This window comes from Pelobates fuscus, chromosome 1, assembly GCF_036172605.1.
Source record: "Pelobates fuscus isolate aPelFus1 chromosome 1, aPelFus1.pri, whole genome shotgun sequence".
Lineage (NCBI taxonomy): Eukaryota > Metazoa > Chordata > Amphibia > Anura > Pelobatidae > Pelobates > Pelobates fuscus.
The window spans coordinates 425,279,376-425,295,203 of NC_086317.1; the positions used below are offsets into that span (position 1 = coordinate 425,279,376).

Here is a 15,828-nt window from a genome sequence, read left to right on the forward strand (position 1 = left end):
CTCCCCCACCTGCTGGCGTTGCAATACGGACAGGGGCACTATGGCCCACATCTGGTGGTCATGCCGAGACATCACCATATATTGGACAATGATAAGAGACGAGATAACGTCCATCCTGGGGGACATCACAGACTGGAGTGCAGGACTAGCGTTACTCCATATTTCGACGCAACCTATCCCGGTATATAAGAAATCGATACTCCGGCACCTTCTGAATGCTGCTAAAGCTTCTATACCGGTACACTGGAAAACAACCGAGATACCCACTAAGGAGGAGTGGATACAACGAGTCGAAGACATACAGGCCGCTGAGGCGGCGCATGCCTCCCTGATGGACCGAGGAACTAAACATGCAGAGATGTGGTTCCCATGGTTCCAATATATCTCACGATACCGGCGAAACGATGGTAATACCGGAGCAGCGGAGGGAGCGTCTGCGGGGATGGGCACCACGTGATGGATCGTGATCAACTTTACCCACCCTCCCCTCCCATACTGCCTTCTCGTCCTGAATATCTTCCCGCAGCAACTTTATATGTCAGACCGGTGGGGTGCCGGTCTGGGGGAATCCGGGAGCAGAGGGGACGGTCGTAGACCACCATAAGCCACCGCACACTACCGATTCCTTACCTACTGCACACGAGGCATTGAGCCACTACTACACACCCCCAACGCATATTTCCTAAATCTCAAGTTACAAACTGACCATTACACCATATACAGTAACCTATACAACCGCCATGGCCGACCACGGTCCCTTCACCTCTCTTTCCCCCTACCCCCCTTCCCCTCCCCCTTCCCCCCCCTTTCCCATACCTCCCCCCCCCTCTTTTTTCCACCTCTTCCCCCCCCACACCAACTACCCCAAGCATAGGCAATAGAGCTTATAGTCTGGTCCACCTGCAACATAGTAAAGATGACATAGCCTTCTCTACCGTAGCTTTCTTACTTCTTTTGACACATTTACACATTAGAGAAGAAGGAGATGATAACCTACATAACACATGCATCATTGATTCGCACAGAGTTTAAGGCTGGGGGGACTAAGATACAGTGGAACAACACATTGCCGAACCTAACTCTCACATAGCTCCTGTTCGCATCCCCGAACCACTACGTTAGAGCACTGACAGACCCAAGACAGAAAAGCCTCTGGAGAGGACGTGGCCATATGAACCGTATCTAACTACTGACCTTAGACGAGGGGGATACCCCTATGCTCTGCTGACTGGCTAGGGGTAATGATATCCACTGCCCCAGATAGGGCGGTCTGGTTGAGATTTGAGATATCTAGGTTAAAGCCACTCTCACGAACTCTAACGTTATAGCTTGTCTTTGGTGGGCAATGTCAGGATAAATGTTACGGACACCAGGCCCATCTCACTCGTCAAACGTGGAACTACTAGTAGATCCCCCTACGCTATGTATCACATTTGCATGATGGAATTAATCTTTCTTGCTCCTGCAGGTCTGATCGAAATATTGTTTGTTGCCGACCATGTGCTACACCCTTACCTTTAAATCTCCGACTACATCGTTCACTGTGATATTATCACCTATAAACTTTTCTCTCACGTATGGACATTCAAAAAAAAAAAAAACAAAACACCCACACGGGTGGAAAGTTAAGCTGTAACTGTGTTTACCCACAAATTCATTGTTCAGATGTAAAGTTGATTACCTCATATGAAACTTACGCCTGATATTGTTATTGCAAAAACATGTTCCATGTCAAGCTATCACCTTTACACAATAAAGATTTATGAAAAAAAATAGATTTCTTTTCTCTTCAATGTTAAATTTAGATTATATTTTGACAAGGGTTTTATCTTGTATATTTCATCCAGGCATGCCCGCTCAAAGACTTTTATTGAGTCGGATTTAAGGAATGCCGGATAAAAATTGGATTTCTTTTTTAAATCTGTATGGACAATCTCTAAGTTGTCCTCATTTTCAAGCGATATTAAATTACCATTAGGTTCTAGAGTTTTTCTTTTAAAAAGAATTTTAAGACATAATTTACGACTAAAAAGATTAATATCAATAAATGTTTCAAATTTGTTTAAAGAACAACTTGGTGCAAATTTAAAACCTTTGGTTATAACTTTAATTTGTATATCAGTTAAAACCTTTTCTGATAAGTTACAAACCTCTATGTCGTTACACGTTTTCTCCTTGCTCCCAACATAATTTCTCCCTCCTCATTTTCCTCTTCTATTGTTCTGTATCTTTTTTGGGGGGTACTTTTTGGGTGATTTGTCCATCTTTGTCTTTTTTCTAAAAAAGTATTATTAGGCTCTTCCTTACCTCCTCTTAGTGGTTCACATCTGTTTTCTAGAGGTATTTCAAAACTGTTCCTTCTTTTAGTAGTGTTATTTCTTTGTGGACTCTTCCTCCAACTCTCTTGATTTCTATGCCTTACTACATTGTAGGGCCTATTCTTCGGAGTAGTTGTATTTGGGGTTCTCTATTCTTTCTTTGTCTCTAATATTTATTCTGTCTGGTTTCTTTCCCTCATATCTCCCTCTACTTGGAAAAGATCTCTCATGATGAAAATTTTGGTTCGGGGATTTCGTGGGGAAATAACATCCTTAGAAAGATCTCCTCTCCTAAAATATAAAAAGAGAGAAAACCCTGGTGTAGACAGTGAGAAGCAACAAATTCCCCTTATTTATTTATTTTTTAATTCTTTATTTTTAGGTATGCAGGTGAGTACAACAGTGCCTGTGTCGCCACAACAGCGTTAGCAGGCTCGTTTCGCATATTTATATTAGTACAATAATGTGGCACATCAGTTATGCATACATTTTTTTATTTTTTTTTATAATTTCTGAATTTTTCCATCTTGACAAAGGTAGCATGTAAAAAGTGTGCAATTACGGCTTATGCAAAAGCCCAGTATGTTACATCATAGATGAATGTAGATATACAGTTGCCTATACTATACATGTAACTGCAAGCACATCTGACAATAGGCCTATTTAGCTACTCACCAAGAATTTGTAAGTTATATGAATTTGGTATTTTTCAGTGCAATATAGTCTGCGTAAACAACAGGACAAACGTTATAACATTCCGGTGTAAGCAAGAGCCTGTGATACAAGTCGATCAATGGAACATCAGTATACGGTGGGTAGGTCAGTACCCAATCTATGTTTACTCATCTCTTTTCTACAGTCAGCCAGTGGAGATACACGATATGTTGCTACGACCGACTGTATTTGCCTTTCCGTTATCGTGCCTCCAATCATTTTCTACGTCTACAGAGCTTTTGCCACCCTGTCTCTTATCGTGTTGTGTTCGCCACACGTTCGCTCCCATGTAAAGCATGGGGAGAGAAAAAGAAGAGAAAGAATGGAAATTATAGACATATAAAAGGAAAAAAGGGGCCCCTGCAGCATGCGGCGGGAGATATGGGCGTCCCGGATTATATCGTTAGTAACTACGTTGCCTTCCCATAGGCAGTTTCTATAGCGACTGCCTATCCTGCCATCTAGCTTCCCATAGGGCTCCTCTCATTCACCTCCCTGTCCCATTGGGCTGTTATCCCAGGGTTCCCACATTTTTTGGAACGCTGCTGTGGTGCCTTTCACCCTGGTTGTGAGATCATCCATTAATCTACTATCCCTAACCTTAGAACATACCTCTGTAAATCTTGGTCCCTCAGGCGTCAACCACGCTGTCGCTATCGTTCTACGTGCACTTAGAGTGATTTTGTGCAGTAATTTTTGCTCCCTCCTAGTCCACCCCTCCACTGATCTATTCAGGAGGTATACCCACGGGTCCAGAGCCGGTGATCTAGATAAGATCCGTTACACTAAGTTCTCTACCGATTTCCAAAATCTTTGCACGGTCGGGCATTCCCACCACATGTGAATGTACGTTCCTCTATTACCGCACCCCCTCCAGCAGTCATCAGTGGTTATTTTATGCATTCTTAATAGTTTCACTGGGGTGGTATACCACCGGAACATGGTTTTCCACGCCTGTTCCTGAAGCGTCACGCATATTGATGTATTTTTGTTGGCTTCCCAGATCTCCTGCCATTCAACCCCCTCAAGGGTCTCGCCCAGGTCCCTCTCCCACTGGTCCGTGTAAGTCAGATTCCCCTCATTTTTAATTACTCAAGTAATGTAGGCGATATTAAAAGAATTATAAACAAGAATTGGAGTATCTTAAGTCAAGATGAAGAAATACAGGAATTTTTAGGTTCTAAACCCAAATTTGTTTTTAGAGGTGCAAAAAATGTTAAACTCATTTTAGCAAGTAGTTTCTTGGATAAAGTGTCTCCGGACAATAGTAACTTTTTAACAAAATGGTCGAAAAACCAACAAGGTTTTTATCACTGTGAGATGTGTAATGCGTGTAAAAAAACAAATATTATTGAAAAAAATTTAACCACTTTTAAATCTTTTAGTACTAATAAAGAATTTAAAATTAAATCAATGGTTACATGTCATTCTAATAATGTTATATATCTTCTAACGTGCCCATGTGGCCTTCAATACGTAGGCAAGACATCAGGGCCACTTAAAGTTCGAATAGGGGAACACGTTAGAAATATTCAAAAAGGATTCACAAACCACAGTGTATCAAAATTTTTTTTAGAGAAACATGGCTCAAACCCTAAACTTCTACATTTTTACGCTATAGAGAAAGTTGAATCTCATTGGAGAGGTGAAGATCTCCCAAAAAAATTGAGTACCCAAAAGGTTAAATGGATATTCGAATTGCGCACTTTATTACCTCTGGGTCTCAATATTGATTTTGAAATTGATGGCATTTTATAATATTTTTATGGTAATATTTAAGAGTCTTTTAGAAAAGAGTTTTGGACAGGAGGAATGGACAGGACGGTCCCGACGAAAAATAGGGGAAGGACTTGGCGGACATATTGGGGAGGTCTGGAGGGAGTAGTGCATGGCCAGAGGTGCGGCCATATTTTGAGTGGCGTGGCACTTCCGGCTATGACCTTATATGGAAGTGGGTGGGTTTGTCCACATATGTGTTATCAATTATCCACTTTGTTCCCTGTTTCCCTCTAAGGTATATAAGCATTTTCTATTCACTTGTTAAGACAGATGCACTTGAAAAAGACCTGTTATGGTTGAAACGCGTTGTGCTATATTTGCTTTTTATTTGTGTATATATATACATCTTTTATTTGAAACTATTTGTTTAAATAAATCATTTTTTAAATATACTTTGGAGTCTGCTGCAATTTCATCAGTTCCTGCGGACCTACCTGAAAGATCCATACTATATGTCTCAAGGCGGAGACGATAAGCGCTAAAAGTTCAGAGCCAACTTGTAAAAAGGCTCTGAAAATTGTGAGTTTGAAGAAAATCTTTTTTCTCACTTTAATATTGTATATCCAGGTTACACTATGTGTGTTTCATTTATTTATATATAGGTTACAAGAAACCTGTTAATGTGATTACCTGAAATATTGTATGTATAAGGTAACATCTTATTCTTTCCGTGAGCGCTAAGTACTTTCTTTCTTTTCTTAAAGAAAATTAACTTGTCTAGAACCCGTTGAACCCGTAGACTTGCCAACTTAATGAACAAACTCAAAACACACAAAATACTATTTAATGCTCTCAAAATCCTATTCACTTGGTATTATGGGTTAATTAATTTTGTGTGTCTGGCAAAGCATGTAAATTAGAATAAAATGAAATATGTGAAACTTTAACACAACAAATGGCACAACCAATAGGCAATTCTCAGTAAGCTAATTCTGTCAAACTTTTAAGCAGCATAACACCTACTTAAGCCATGCACATGCATTAGGCCTTCCCCATAGAAAAGCATTGAATCATTGGGAGAGACACTGGAGGGAGTGGAGTGGCAGGAAATATGGGAGGCGGCCGCGCAGTCCTCTATGTGTGTCTCGCTGCAGGAACAATCCTATAAGACGCTATTTCGATGGTATGCTACTCCGGTAAAGTTAAGCCGTATGAACCAAACTACTACAGACCTATGCTGGCGGGGGTGCGGTCTCAAGGGCACATATGTTCACATGTGGTGGGAATGCTCAAAAGTTTTTTGGCGCCAAATTGCACAGTTGTTGCGAGAAATATTTGAGAGAGAGGTTAAGCTAGACCCATGGGTATTCTTGCTAGCCAGATCTATAGAGAACTGGACAAAAGCGGAACTGACCCTATTGCATAAGGTGAATCTAGCAGCTAGGAGAGTTATGGCACAGGCATGGCAGCGAAGAGAGGCTCCAGAAATTGCTGTGGTGATCCGGAAAATTAAAGATAATTATCTCATGGATGACCTAACAGCCCGGGTTAGGGGTATGACGAAAAAGTTGGAAAAAATGTGGGGCCCTTGGGTAGCCAGCGCAGCAAGTGCTTGATGTACACACAAATGAGACTCCCTTGGATGGGATTGGATCGATTAGACATGGGTTGGCCTGACTCCCCCCGAACCACCCTCCCTTTTCCTTTCCCAATTCTCTCACTTCCTACATTCATACTTACCCCTCTTACTTCTCTTTTCCTTTCTTCCTTTTTACTGTGAGAACTACTCACAATTGTTATAACAAAACCATGCAATATGTAAACAACTTGCACCAAGAAAGGATATGGACATGTGCTCACAGGAGCAAACGGATAGAACTTTGAAAGAGATTAAGAAAAAGATTTCTAGGATCCGCACATGAACGCATGGGGAAGGATAGGGCATGTCCTATCGATAAAAGAAATATCTGTATGGTAATTTTAGCTTCTTTATGTTTTTTTATGATTTTCCTTCTAAGTTATAAGTTAAAAATATACCAGGGAGGACAGGGAATCAGCATTGTACTGTATGATAGTCACACTCCAGGATGCATTGGTGAAGTAAAGGTTTGCAAGGAGTGTTAGCCTACTGCTATTACAAATATGATAGGGATCTGTCATACACAATGTAACAATATATTGCAATGTCTTGATGTGTTATGCTTTCAATGTAATGTTCTGCCTTGGAATAAATCAAGATTTAAAAAAAAAAAAAGCATTGCATCAAATCCTTTTTATGGGGCATTTAAACTCACTTATTGTGCTCATGTCATGTTCTCTATGAAAAGTGTTTTACAGTGACAGTACACCAAGACCAGACCACTACAGGCACCCAGAGATGCAGTATCCTGGGTGCCTATGGTGTCATTTTAGGTTATGGAGATGGGAGTGTTCCTTTAAGTGGACTAAGAAACCTATTTGAACATTGCTGATAATTGGTAGACTTGAAAAAAGATTGTTTCGCCCATGAATGGAATTATTCTTATGATTCAAAATCCTTTTAAAGGGGCTCTGCCCCACGTGGCTCTGCTTGTGTTCCGGAGACCATGGTGGGCAGGGGAAGGTAGTTTTTACCTACTTGAACCTGTCTCGCGTAGGCACCGCCATCTTCTTCCTCAAGGTCTACTTCAGCTCCTCATGTTTCACGTGCCAGAAGCCAACGTCAGCACTGTACTCTCTCACACGCGAGGGAGCACTACACTGATGTTTACAGAAGATTCCGCAAGACCCTCCATAGAAAGAGCCTTTTAAAAAAAACTCTAACTTTTGTCAAGGGCAGGAGAAATAAAAAATACAACATTCCCCTACGGCGTCTTATAATATCTTTTAACTGGGTTAGAATTTCAGTAAATGATTTTTTTTTCTTTATTTTGTTTGTTTTATGTAAAATTACAAATTATCTTATACATTTTTTATTTTCTGAAATGATAATTTTTATTGGTGGGTGACAGCCTCATTACTCCACAGCTGAATTAAATTATTAATTCAGGAAAAAATTATTTTGTGAATCCATCGATTATTTCAGTTGTGGATTAAAAGGATTTTACTTCTTTAGAATCGATTTGTTTATGGAGAAAATAAGTTTTTGCACAAGTCTAATATTGTCCAAGCATGCCCCATTTTGTTGTAACGATTTTGTTTTTTAGAAACTGTGTTTTCAAACTACTCTGTGTCCTTACACAACTGCTTTTATCCAAATGTGTACCTTACTGTGGAAATCACAACACTGGACTTTTGACCAACTCATCAAACCGGACTTTGGAATCATCCACGTGCTGACAGAATGTTCTGATACAGCAATCATTTTGGAGTGACTGAGTTTAATGAATACAAGCAGAACATTTTCAAACCACATGATGCACAGTTTGTGACACCACACTGTGCATGGTATGGTGCTAGTAGGGATCTGTAAACTCCAGGCAGTACCAGGACATACGTGTTTTGGATTGCCCAAGATTGCTGAGAATTGCACTACCAGAGGGTTTGAATTAAGGGACGCTTTATGCACTGTAATTACTTAATCTCATCAAAGTGGTTATAGTGTCTGAAATCCCCTGGCACTGTCCTTCCATTCAGTGTTAAACCGTTCTTAATGGTTTAATGCTAAAAAAGAGCCCCTTTCAGTCTATCTCCTCTGTACTGCCTGGGCTAAAACGGAACATTAGCCTGAGCAGCAATGGGCAGTTGTGATTGGCTGAGAGTGTCAGTTGCTTTCAGCCCCCCCTTGCCTGTGTAAATCGATATGGCTAGAGAAGAGTGTAATCTCTGCCTTAGCCATAATGCTCGAAACTGGTTTAATACTGAATGGAGGGAAGGTGCCAGGCGACTCCAGGCACTATAATTCAATTAGATAAAATGGTTGTAGTGCCGCCCTCAGAGAAGCGTCCTATTGGGCCCCGCGATTTCGTCATTTTGACGAAAAAGGGGGCGCGGCATGGCTGGGAGCTCGGCGCTGGAACGGAGGTAAGTTTTTAATATAAAAACGCCTCGAATTTTTTTTTTTTATTAAATGTAAGATCATATAAAAGCAAAAAGGAAGGCTGGGGGACCTGTCTTTCTTGCTTTTATATGTTGACTATAGAGTCCCTTTAAGGATATAATTCACAAACAGAACCTGCTGCCTGAAAGTGTAACTCCACCAATCTCCAAAACTCAGGCAGATTGTATCATATCCCGGTGCTGCCCCAAGACTAAAGAACCCCAGCCCTAAACCTAGCACTGACCTTATTTTTATAAAACAAAAATCATATAATATAAAAGATACATAATGCACTGAACCATGTATTGGGGAATATCTCCAGAAACCCAGAAACCCTCAATGACAATGACATTATTTTACACCATACACTCTTTACTGTAATGTATCTTATAGATAGACAGGCAGAAAGACAGCTACATACCACAAGCAATATAGAACTGGAATATCTGTTCTATATGTGTTAGAAATATTTTCTACAAAGCAGCCACATTGTATCGGGACAGCATGACAGACAAACCGCTCAGCGAGTTACGTAATGCTTGATGTGCTTCAAAACATAAATTGTTCATTCATTAACAATACTGAAAGCCACAGTATGTAGTTTTGCCCATAAGGCTGTTACACGTTAGAAAATAGCGCACAGTTGAACCGAAGAGGTAAAATACACTTTGGAATTACTAGTACCTTTAACTTCTTCATGCGATAGAAACCCTTCATTTTTCTGCATTAGCCTATCACGGGCCTCCCATTGCAAGTACTTGTACTAGATGTGGTAGCATTAAATATGGGAATGGACACATCTTGCACAGTTGGAGTGGGAATAAGGATTGGTAATGTTGGCATGTGGAGGGCTGGCTGGCAATGGTGGCACACGATGAGGAGAACTGGCTATGGAGGCCAGAGATGTGAGGATGGGGAGAGCTAATTAACTGTGGGGGCACAAAATGAGGGAATTGAGAAGAATAGCTAGAGGGAAGTTGGAGGATGGCTGGTATCATCATTGCAATGCATGCTGGAGAAACGTCTACCCTAATAATAAGAGCTCACATTCAAATTTAAATATGCATTGCATTCTGAACCTTAAATATAGTCATGATTTTACATAACATTCGGGGCATACGTAAAACACACAACAACTTGTTGTTTTTTTAAAGTAGATCACAATTTATTATTGAGGAGTCGACAATTATATTCTGGGCACCCCTACTCTAGGGCCTGACAGTGGGACCAGTTAGCAATGGCCATAACCCCAACATCTACAAAGAAATATGGTTTAGATCAGGGTGCCCAGGTGGTAGATCCCCAGATGTTGTAAAACTACATTAGAATGCTTTAGAACAGGCTTCCCCAAACTCCGGCCATCCAGATGTTGCTGAACTACATCTTCCATGATTCTTACCTTATCTTTCATTTATAGAATCATGGGAGTTGTAGTTCAGCAACATCTGGATGGCCGGAGCTTGGGGAAGCCTGCTAAAATGACAAAGCATCAGGGAAGCTGTAGTTTTTCAACATCTGGGGTTCTACCTTTTGGGCACCTCTGGTTTTGATTATTATCATTTTCCACCAAAACCAAAAGACTGAATTAAAATTGCAAAATTTGAACAAGCTGCAACAAAACTTTTCTCAGTTATTGTGGCCTTAAACTAAACATTGCAGTTGGGTTTCAATTTCTTAATACAATTAAGTGAAGAAACCATTTTTTTTAAGTGGACTAAAACAGGGATATTTGCTAAACTTGAATATGCACTAGGCTAAATCCAAAGTAAAATGTATGCAAAAATAAAAATAAAAAAATGAAATAATGAAATAATGTCCACTCAGTAAAATATTATACATTATGAAATTCCAGTTATTTAGAAGAGTTGTTCAGGGGCACAACCATGCACTGCACATTGAATAAGGGTTTACATTCTGATAAACTTTGCTTAAAAATGCTAATTATAAAATAAGGTACAAAATACACATTTTTGCTCAAGTGATAGTTCTCTGTATACAGTGATGCATGTAGACACAGGGTCAATGTTTCTATTGAAAACCATAAAAAGCTAACCCAACTTCACCCACAGAGACCTAAACAGGGACAATAAGGACAGGACAACTTAGCTCTGTATTAAGGTGATTACACCTGGCACACCCATTGCTCACAGATATGGTCAAGGGCCTAATTACCTTTGTAAAACAAGGCATTTCTAAGAGAACATTGGTAATAACAGACTGTAAAACTGCACATGGCATATTATGTTGGGTGCACAATCCCTCAACATCAACAATCAAATTGGCACTGCCAGAAATAGCTGTTTAGAATTCATACTTTGGGAGTGTTGGCTACACATAAATCACTGTAGGATGCTATTTTGTAGGAATAATTCAAGACTGTTACATTTGCAGTGTTTATTTTTTTACACTATCATTCTTCTTTGTACCTGCTGACACAGCTCTTTTCTCTGCCTGCTGTTTAAAAGCAGCAGTTAAGCATTGTTAATAACAACAGATGGTAGATGTTTGCAGCTTAAAATACTGACTGGTATCTTGGTTTAACTCTGTTTTTAATATCTGTTTGCTACTTTGCCACTTTGAACACTGGACATACATAAAAAAAAAGGCTCTCCAAAAGGCTTTGCAATTTATTGCCATAGCAATTGCACTAGGATCCTATAAAAGGGTTGATCAGTGAATGCACACCTCACCTGCTATCATCTTAGCAAGTTGTCTTTGTATTTGCATACATCTGACTTCACTGTTTTTTGTTTTGTTTGTTTTTTATTGAAAACTACATATATCATGATTATAGATAGGCTTTGGTCTTCAATGGTCTTTATAGAAGATACCACACTCAATTTTAAGGCAAAATAGAAAAAATGGAGGGCACACAGATGTCAGTAATCTGTACTGCAGAGTTTCTAAAGTATAGTTTAAGTTCATGTCACCCCTATGTCACTTTTGATGAAGGCCCACCTGCGTCATTCTTACAACATCTTTTCCATGTACTATTTGCAGGAATGGGGCAGACCAATCAATTGTTCCCTATGGCTATTTAAATCGTCTTCACTGACCTAGCTTTGCCCTGTCATGGTTTCCCTTTTAGTGAATCTGAGAGTGTTATTTTTCTTGTATTTATTCCTGGTTATTTGACTTTGGCTTGCCTTTGAATATTGTCCTATCTGTATTGATAGAAACTGGCTTGTTTACTCGTACTCACTGCCTTCTGTTGCCCCAGACCTTGGCTTGCATCTGACTTTTCTCATACCTGTCCTACAGGTCTTGGTTACTTTACTATCAGCGATAAGTCTGACTATCTCTAAGGACCGATAATACGCACCTGTCCATCTACATAATTTCCTGTCTACCTAGGTGTGTGCATGCTGGCCAGTGTAATATGGTGACATTGGGGGATTAAGTTGTTTTGGTGCCTAGCATGTCCCTTCAGCTATAGAACTTTATTTCTTTTTAATTATAAGATGTATTGAAAGTTTACTATTGCTAACTGTAGGCTGGTGTAATAATTTTTAGTTAGTTAGCAACAGATGGTCATTTTTACCATTTATCATAGAAAGTAGGTGTCAATTAGCTTTAAGCGGCCATTGTTAATCTCTGTGGGAGATGTTAAAACTTTTAGCAGCCGTTAGTTACCAATCATCAAATGTTTTGTTTTGTAGCACAGTCGGTAATCACTAGTGACAGTGACAGCTATTTTAGCAATTATTGACCTGAGAAAATTAATGGCAGTAAGCCAAAGGAAACTGTGTAAAATGCTGTGGTAGTGGTTACCACACAATCAGGAGTGGGCCAATCGCTTAGGATTGAAGAAAGAGGTGGCAGGGTAGTGAGTGGAACTAAACACCACTCAGCCTGCTTGAAGAAGGGAGGTGTGGCACTGCGGTATGGCAATGGCCTAGGCACACTAATATCCAGATATATCAAATGAAAGTGCACTGCACTCAAGATGGCTGACATACAGAGGTGAGTTTCATTGTTGATAACAGATCCTCTCTCCTGGTTTGGCCGGTAATTTGGAACCTTAGAAGTCTTTGGTAAGAGACAGAACTTTATTATTCATCAAATTGTTTCATCATCAGTTTCCTGCTGTATTCATATGCTACGAAGAGGGCTCCATTTGCTGGGAAGGCTCGGATTAAGGTAGGCGTCAACCCGGAGTATAGGGCTAACACACCTGCAAAATAAGAAACGTGTTATTTAGACAGTTGCCACAAGTCCATGTAAAATGTACAAAAATTGAAGGATGAGATATGAGATTCATTTCAGTCAATTCTGCTGTATAATTCCTAGATTTTACTATTAACATGACGTAAAGTCATGATTTTATTAAAGACACGGAGGCGAGTATTATGCTTCTCTTTCTTTAATTCTCCCTCAGCAGCGAAGAGAGATATATGCAAAAGAGATAAAAAAGAACAAATAACATAAGCATATTGACAGTGCTATCCTGGGTATCCACCCCCTTAGTATATAAGGTGTAGCACTTCCTGTTTCTTCCTCTTTCTTCTGCGATCCGAAGACCAGATCCATAACTGAACGATAAACTTGGCCCGAACAGGAACAGTGGGCGGTAGTCAAAATTCCATTCTTTGATGATGGACTGTAGAACTTAGTAACGGTACTTCAACACCATGACAGTATAATTCAGGCTAAAATGAAAGGAGAAAATATGGTAATATTCGGTTGATGACTGGTTGTATCATATACCCCCACAACAGTTATAACTAATGTGTACAGCATTATAGTCATGTCGTCAAACCTAAATATCTATCAGATTATGTCCACAGTAGCACGTAGAGCCACTTACCTGAAGGATGTAGGAAAACCTGCAAAAGGCAGTTTGAACTTACGGTTACATCCGCTTGAGGTCGATATCCTTGCTAAATCCAATCCCTCCACCCAGGGAGGGCGGGAAGGGAATAATACTCGCCTCCGTGTCTTTAATAAAATCATGACTTTACGTCATGTTAATAGTAAAATCTAGGAATTTTATTAAAGACACGGAGGCTCCTATTATGCTCTTTCAAAGCTGAGCAATAACTCTTTCCGAAAAATGTTGGATTGGTTTAAAGTAGAAATTCCGGAATGTGGATTCCGTAGACCAGTCTGCGGCCTTCAGGATATCCTCTAATCGACATCCTATCGTCGATGCTTTAGAAGCCATAGCGCCTCTCACCGAGTGGGCCGAGAAAACTGTTACGTCTATCCCTGCTGAAGCTAATAACCACTTGGCCCAACGGGCAAGCGTAGGTGTAGATACCGGGAGGTGCGGTCTCTTCAGAGAAATAAACAATGGGCCTTCGTTTGGTGGTCGGAGGGAAGAAGTACGGGATTCGTATTCTTTCAAGCACAGTACTGGGCACAGCTTCTGTTGGTTCGGGAGGCGTGGATAGAAAACATGCTTAGTCGCTGATTTAGTTCTTCGTGAAATATCAAATGACACCCCCTCCGGGGTGAATGTGCGGGCTTGCCAGTCTAAGGCTCGTACATCCGATACTCGTTTACAGGATAGTAAGCATAAAATCATGAGCAATTTAGCAGACAAATGTTTAAGTGATAGTGCCGAGTTGTCGGGCCACTCTTCTAAGAATTTGAACACAATGTTGACATCCCAAAAGGACCCGTATCTGGATTTTGGAGGCCGTGCAAAACGTATGCCTTTGAGCAGGCGACAGATCAGGGGGTTCTGTCCGAGAGGACTTCCGTCTACATTATCGTGACCAGCCGAGATAGCCGATCTGTAGATGTTGACTGTACGGAACGCCTTGCCCGATTCGAATAAATGAGTGAGAAAGTCTAGTACTGTCTTCACATGAGCTGATATGGGATCCACTGATTTTTCCAGGCACCAATCGGACCAAACTCTCCATGCCACAGCATATGTGCGCCGAGTTCCTGGTGCCCATGCGTTCGCCAAGAGTTGGGTAGTTGTTCTCGAAACTTCCGTGATTTCCCAGGGTCCCCTGAAAGGAGCCATGCCATGAGACGGAGTATTCCCCGTTCTATCAGGTCGTGGTTCTCCCCATCCGGATTGGTTAACAGGGACGTGTGATCCGGCAGTAGATGTGGGAAATCGATTGCCATTTCCAGAAGGTGAGGGAACCAGGGTTGAGATCTCCAGCATGGTGTTATCAAAACTACTGTTGCTTTGAACCGTCGGATGTACGCCAGAGTCCGAGCAATCAGGTTGAACGGGGGAAAGGCGTATGCTCGTCCCCCGGTCCAGTCTTGAAGAAAGGCATCTGTTGCCAAGGCTTCCGGATCCGGTCGACAGCTGAAAAATTGAGGAAGTTGTGTGTTCAGTCTGGATGCAAAGAGATCCACACTAAATGGACCCCATAGCCGTGCGATCTTGGAAAAGACCTTCGGTTGAAGTCTCCAATCCCCCAGATCCCTCAGGTATCTGGAGTTCCAGTCCGCGGCGTAATTGTCTAGGCCTGGTATGTGCTCCGCGGTCACCGACACATTGTTTTGTAAGCAGTAATGCCAGAAGTCTCGAGCTAAAACCGCCAGGATGCGTGATTTGGTACCTCCCAGATGGTTTATGTACCTGACCGCCGAGATATTGTCCAACTTGAGGAGGATTGAGCAAGAGACGCTCCTGGGAGTGAGGCTGCGTATGGCAAATGAGGCTGCCAGTAGTTCCAGTGAGTTTATGTGGAGGAAGGATTCGTCTACTGACCATCTGCCTCCTGTGGAGATGGAGCCGCAGCGCGCGCCCCAGCCATGTAAGCTCGCATCCGACTCTATTATTATATCCGGAGTGGAACCGAAGATCGCTCGTCCGTTCCATGCTTCCATGTGGGTCAACCACCAGTCCAACTCCTCCTTGGATTCCTCGTCTAGAGTGATGTTGGACTCGTACGACTGCCCGTTCCGTAGGCAATAAGCTTTCAGGCGTTGTAACGCCCGATAGTGGAGTGGTCCCGGGAAGATCGCCTGTATGGAGGCCGCTAGTAATCCGATTATTCGGGCTAGTTGTCTCAGGGAGATATTTGGACGGTGTCTTATCTTCCTGATCTCTTTCTTGATGCTGGACATCTTGTCCGCAGGGAGACA

The 15,828-nt window shown here is 41.3% G+C and overlaps 2 protein-coding genes across 2 annotated transcripts in view; both read right to left on the reverse strand.

The window, feature by feature from the left end:
- Window positions 1–15,828, reverse strand: part of LOC134570919 (mitochondrial ornithine transporter 1-like) — a 184,756-nt gene that overhangs the window by 42,325 nt on the left and 126,603 nt on the right. The gene's annotated exons all lie outside the window — the stretch shown is intronic.
- The window catches only part of LOC134570900 (mitochondrial ornithine transporter 1-like), a 30,645-nt gene continuing 26,643 nt past the window's right edge, over window positions 11,827–15,828 (reverse strand). The window contains exon 6 of the mRNA XM_063428898.1: window positions 11,827–12,943. Coding sequence (XP_063284968.1) covers window positions 12,822–12,943 — 122 coding nt within the window. The 3' untranslated portion in view covers window positions 11,827–12,821. The remainder of the gene's footprint in view (window positions 12,944–15,828) is intronic.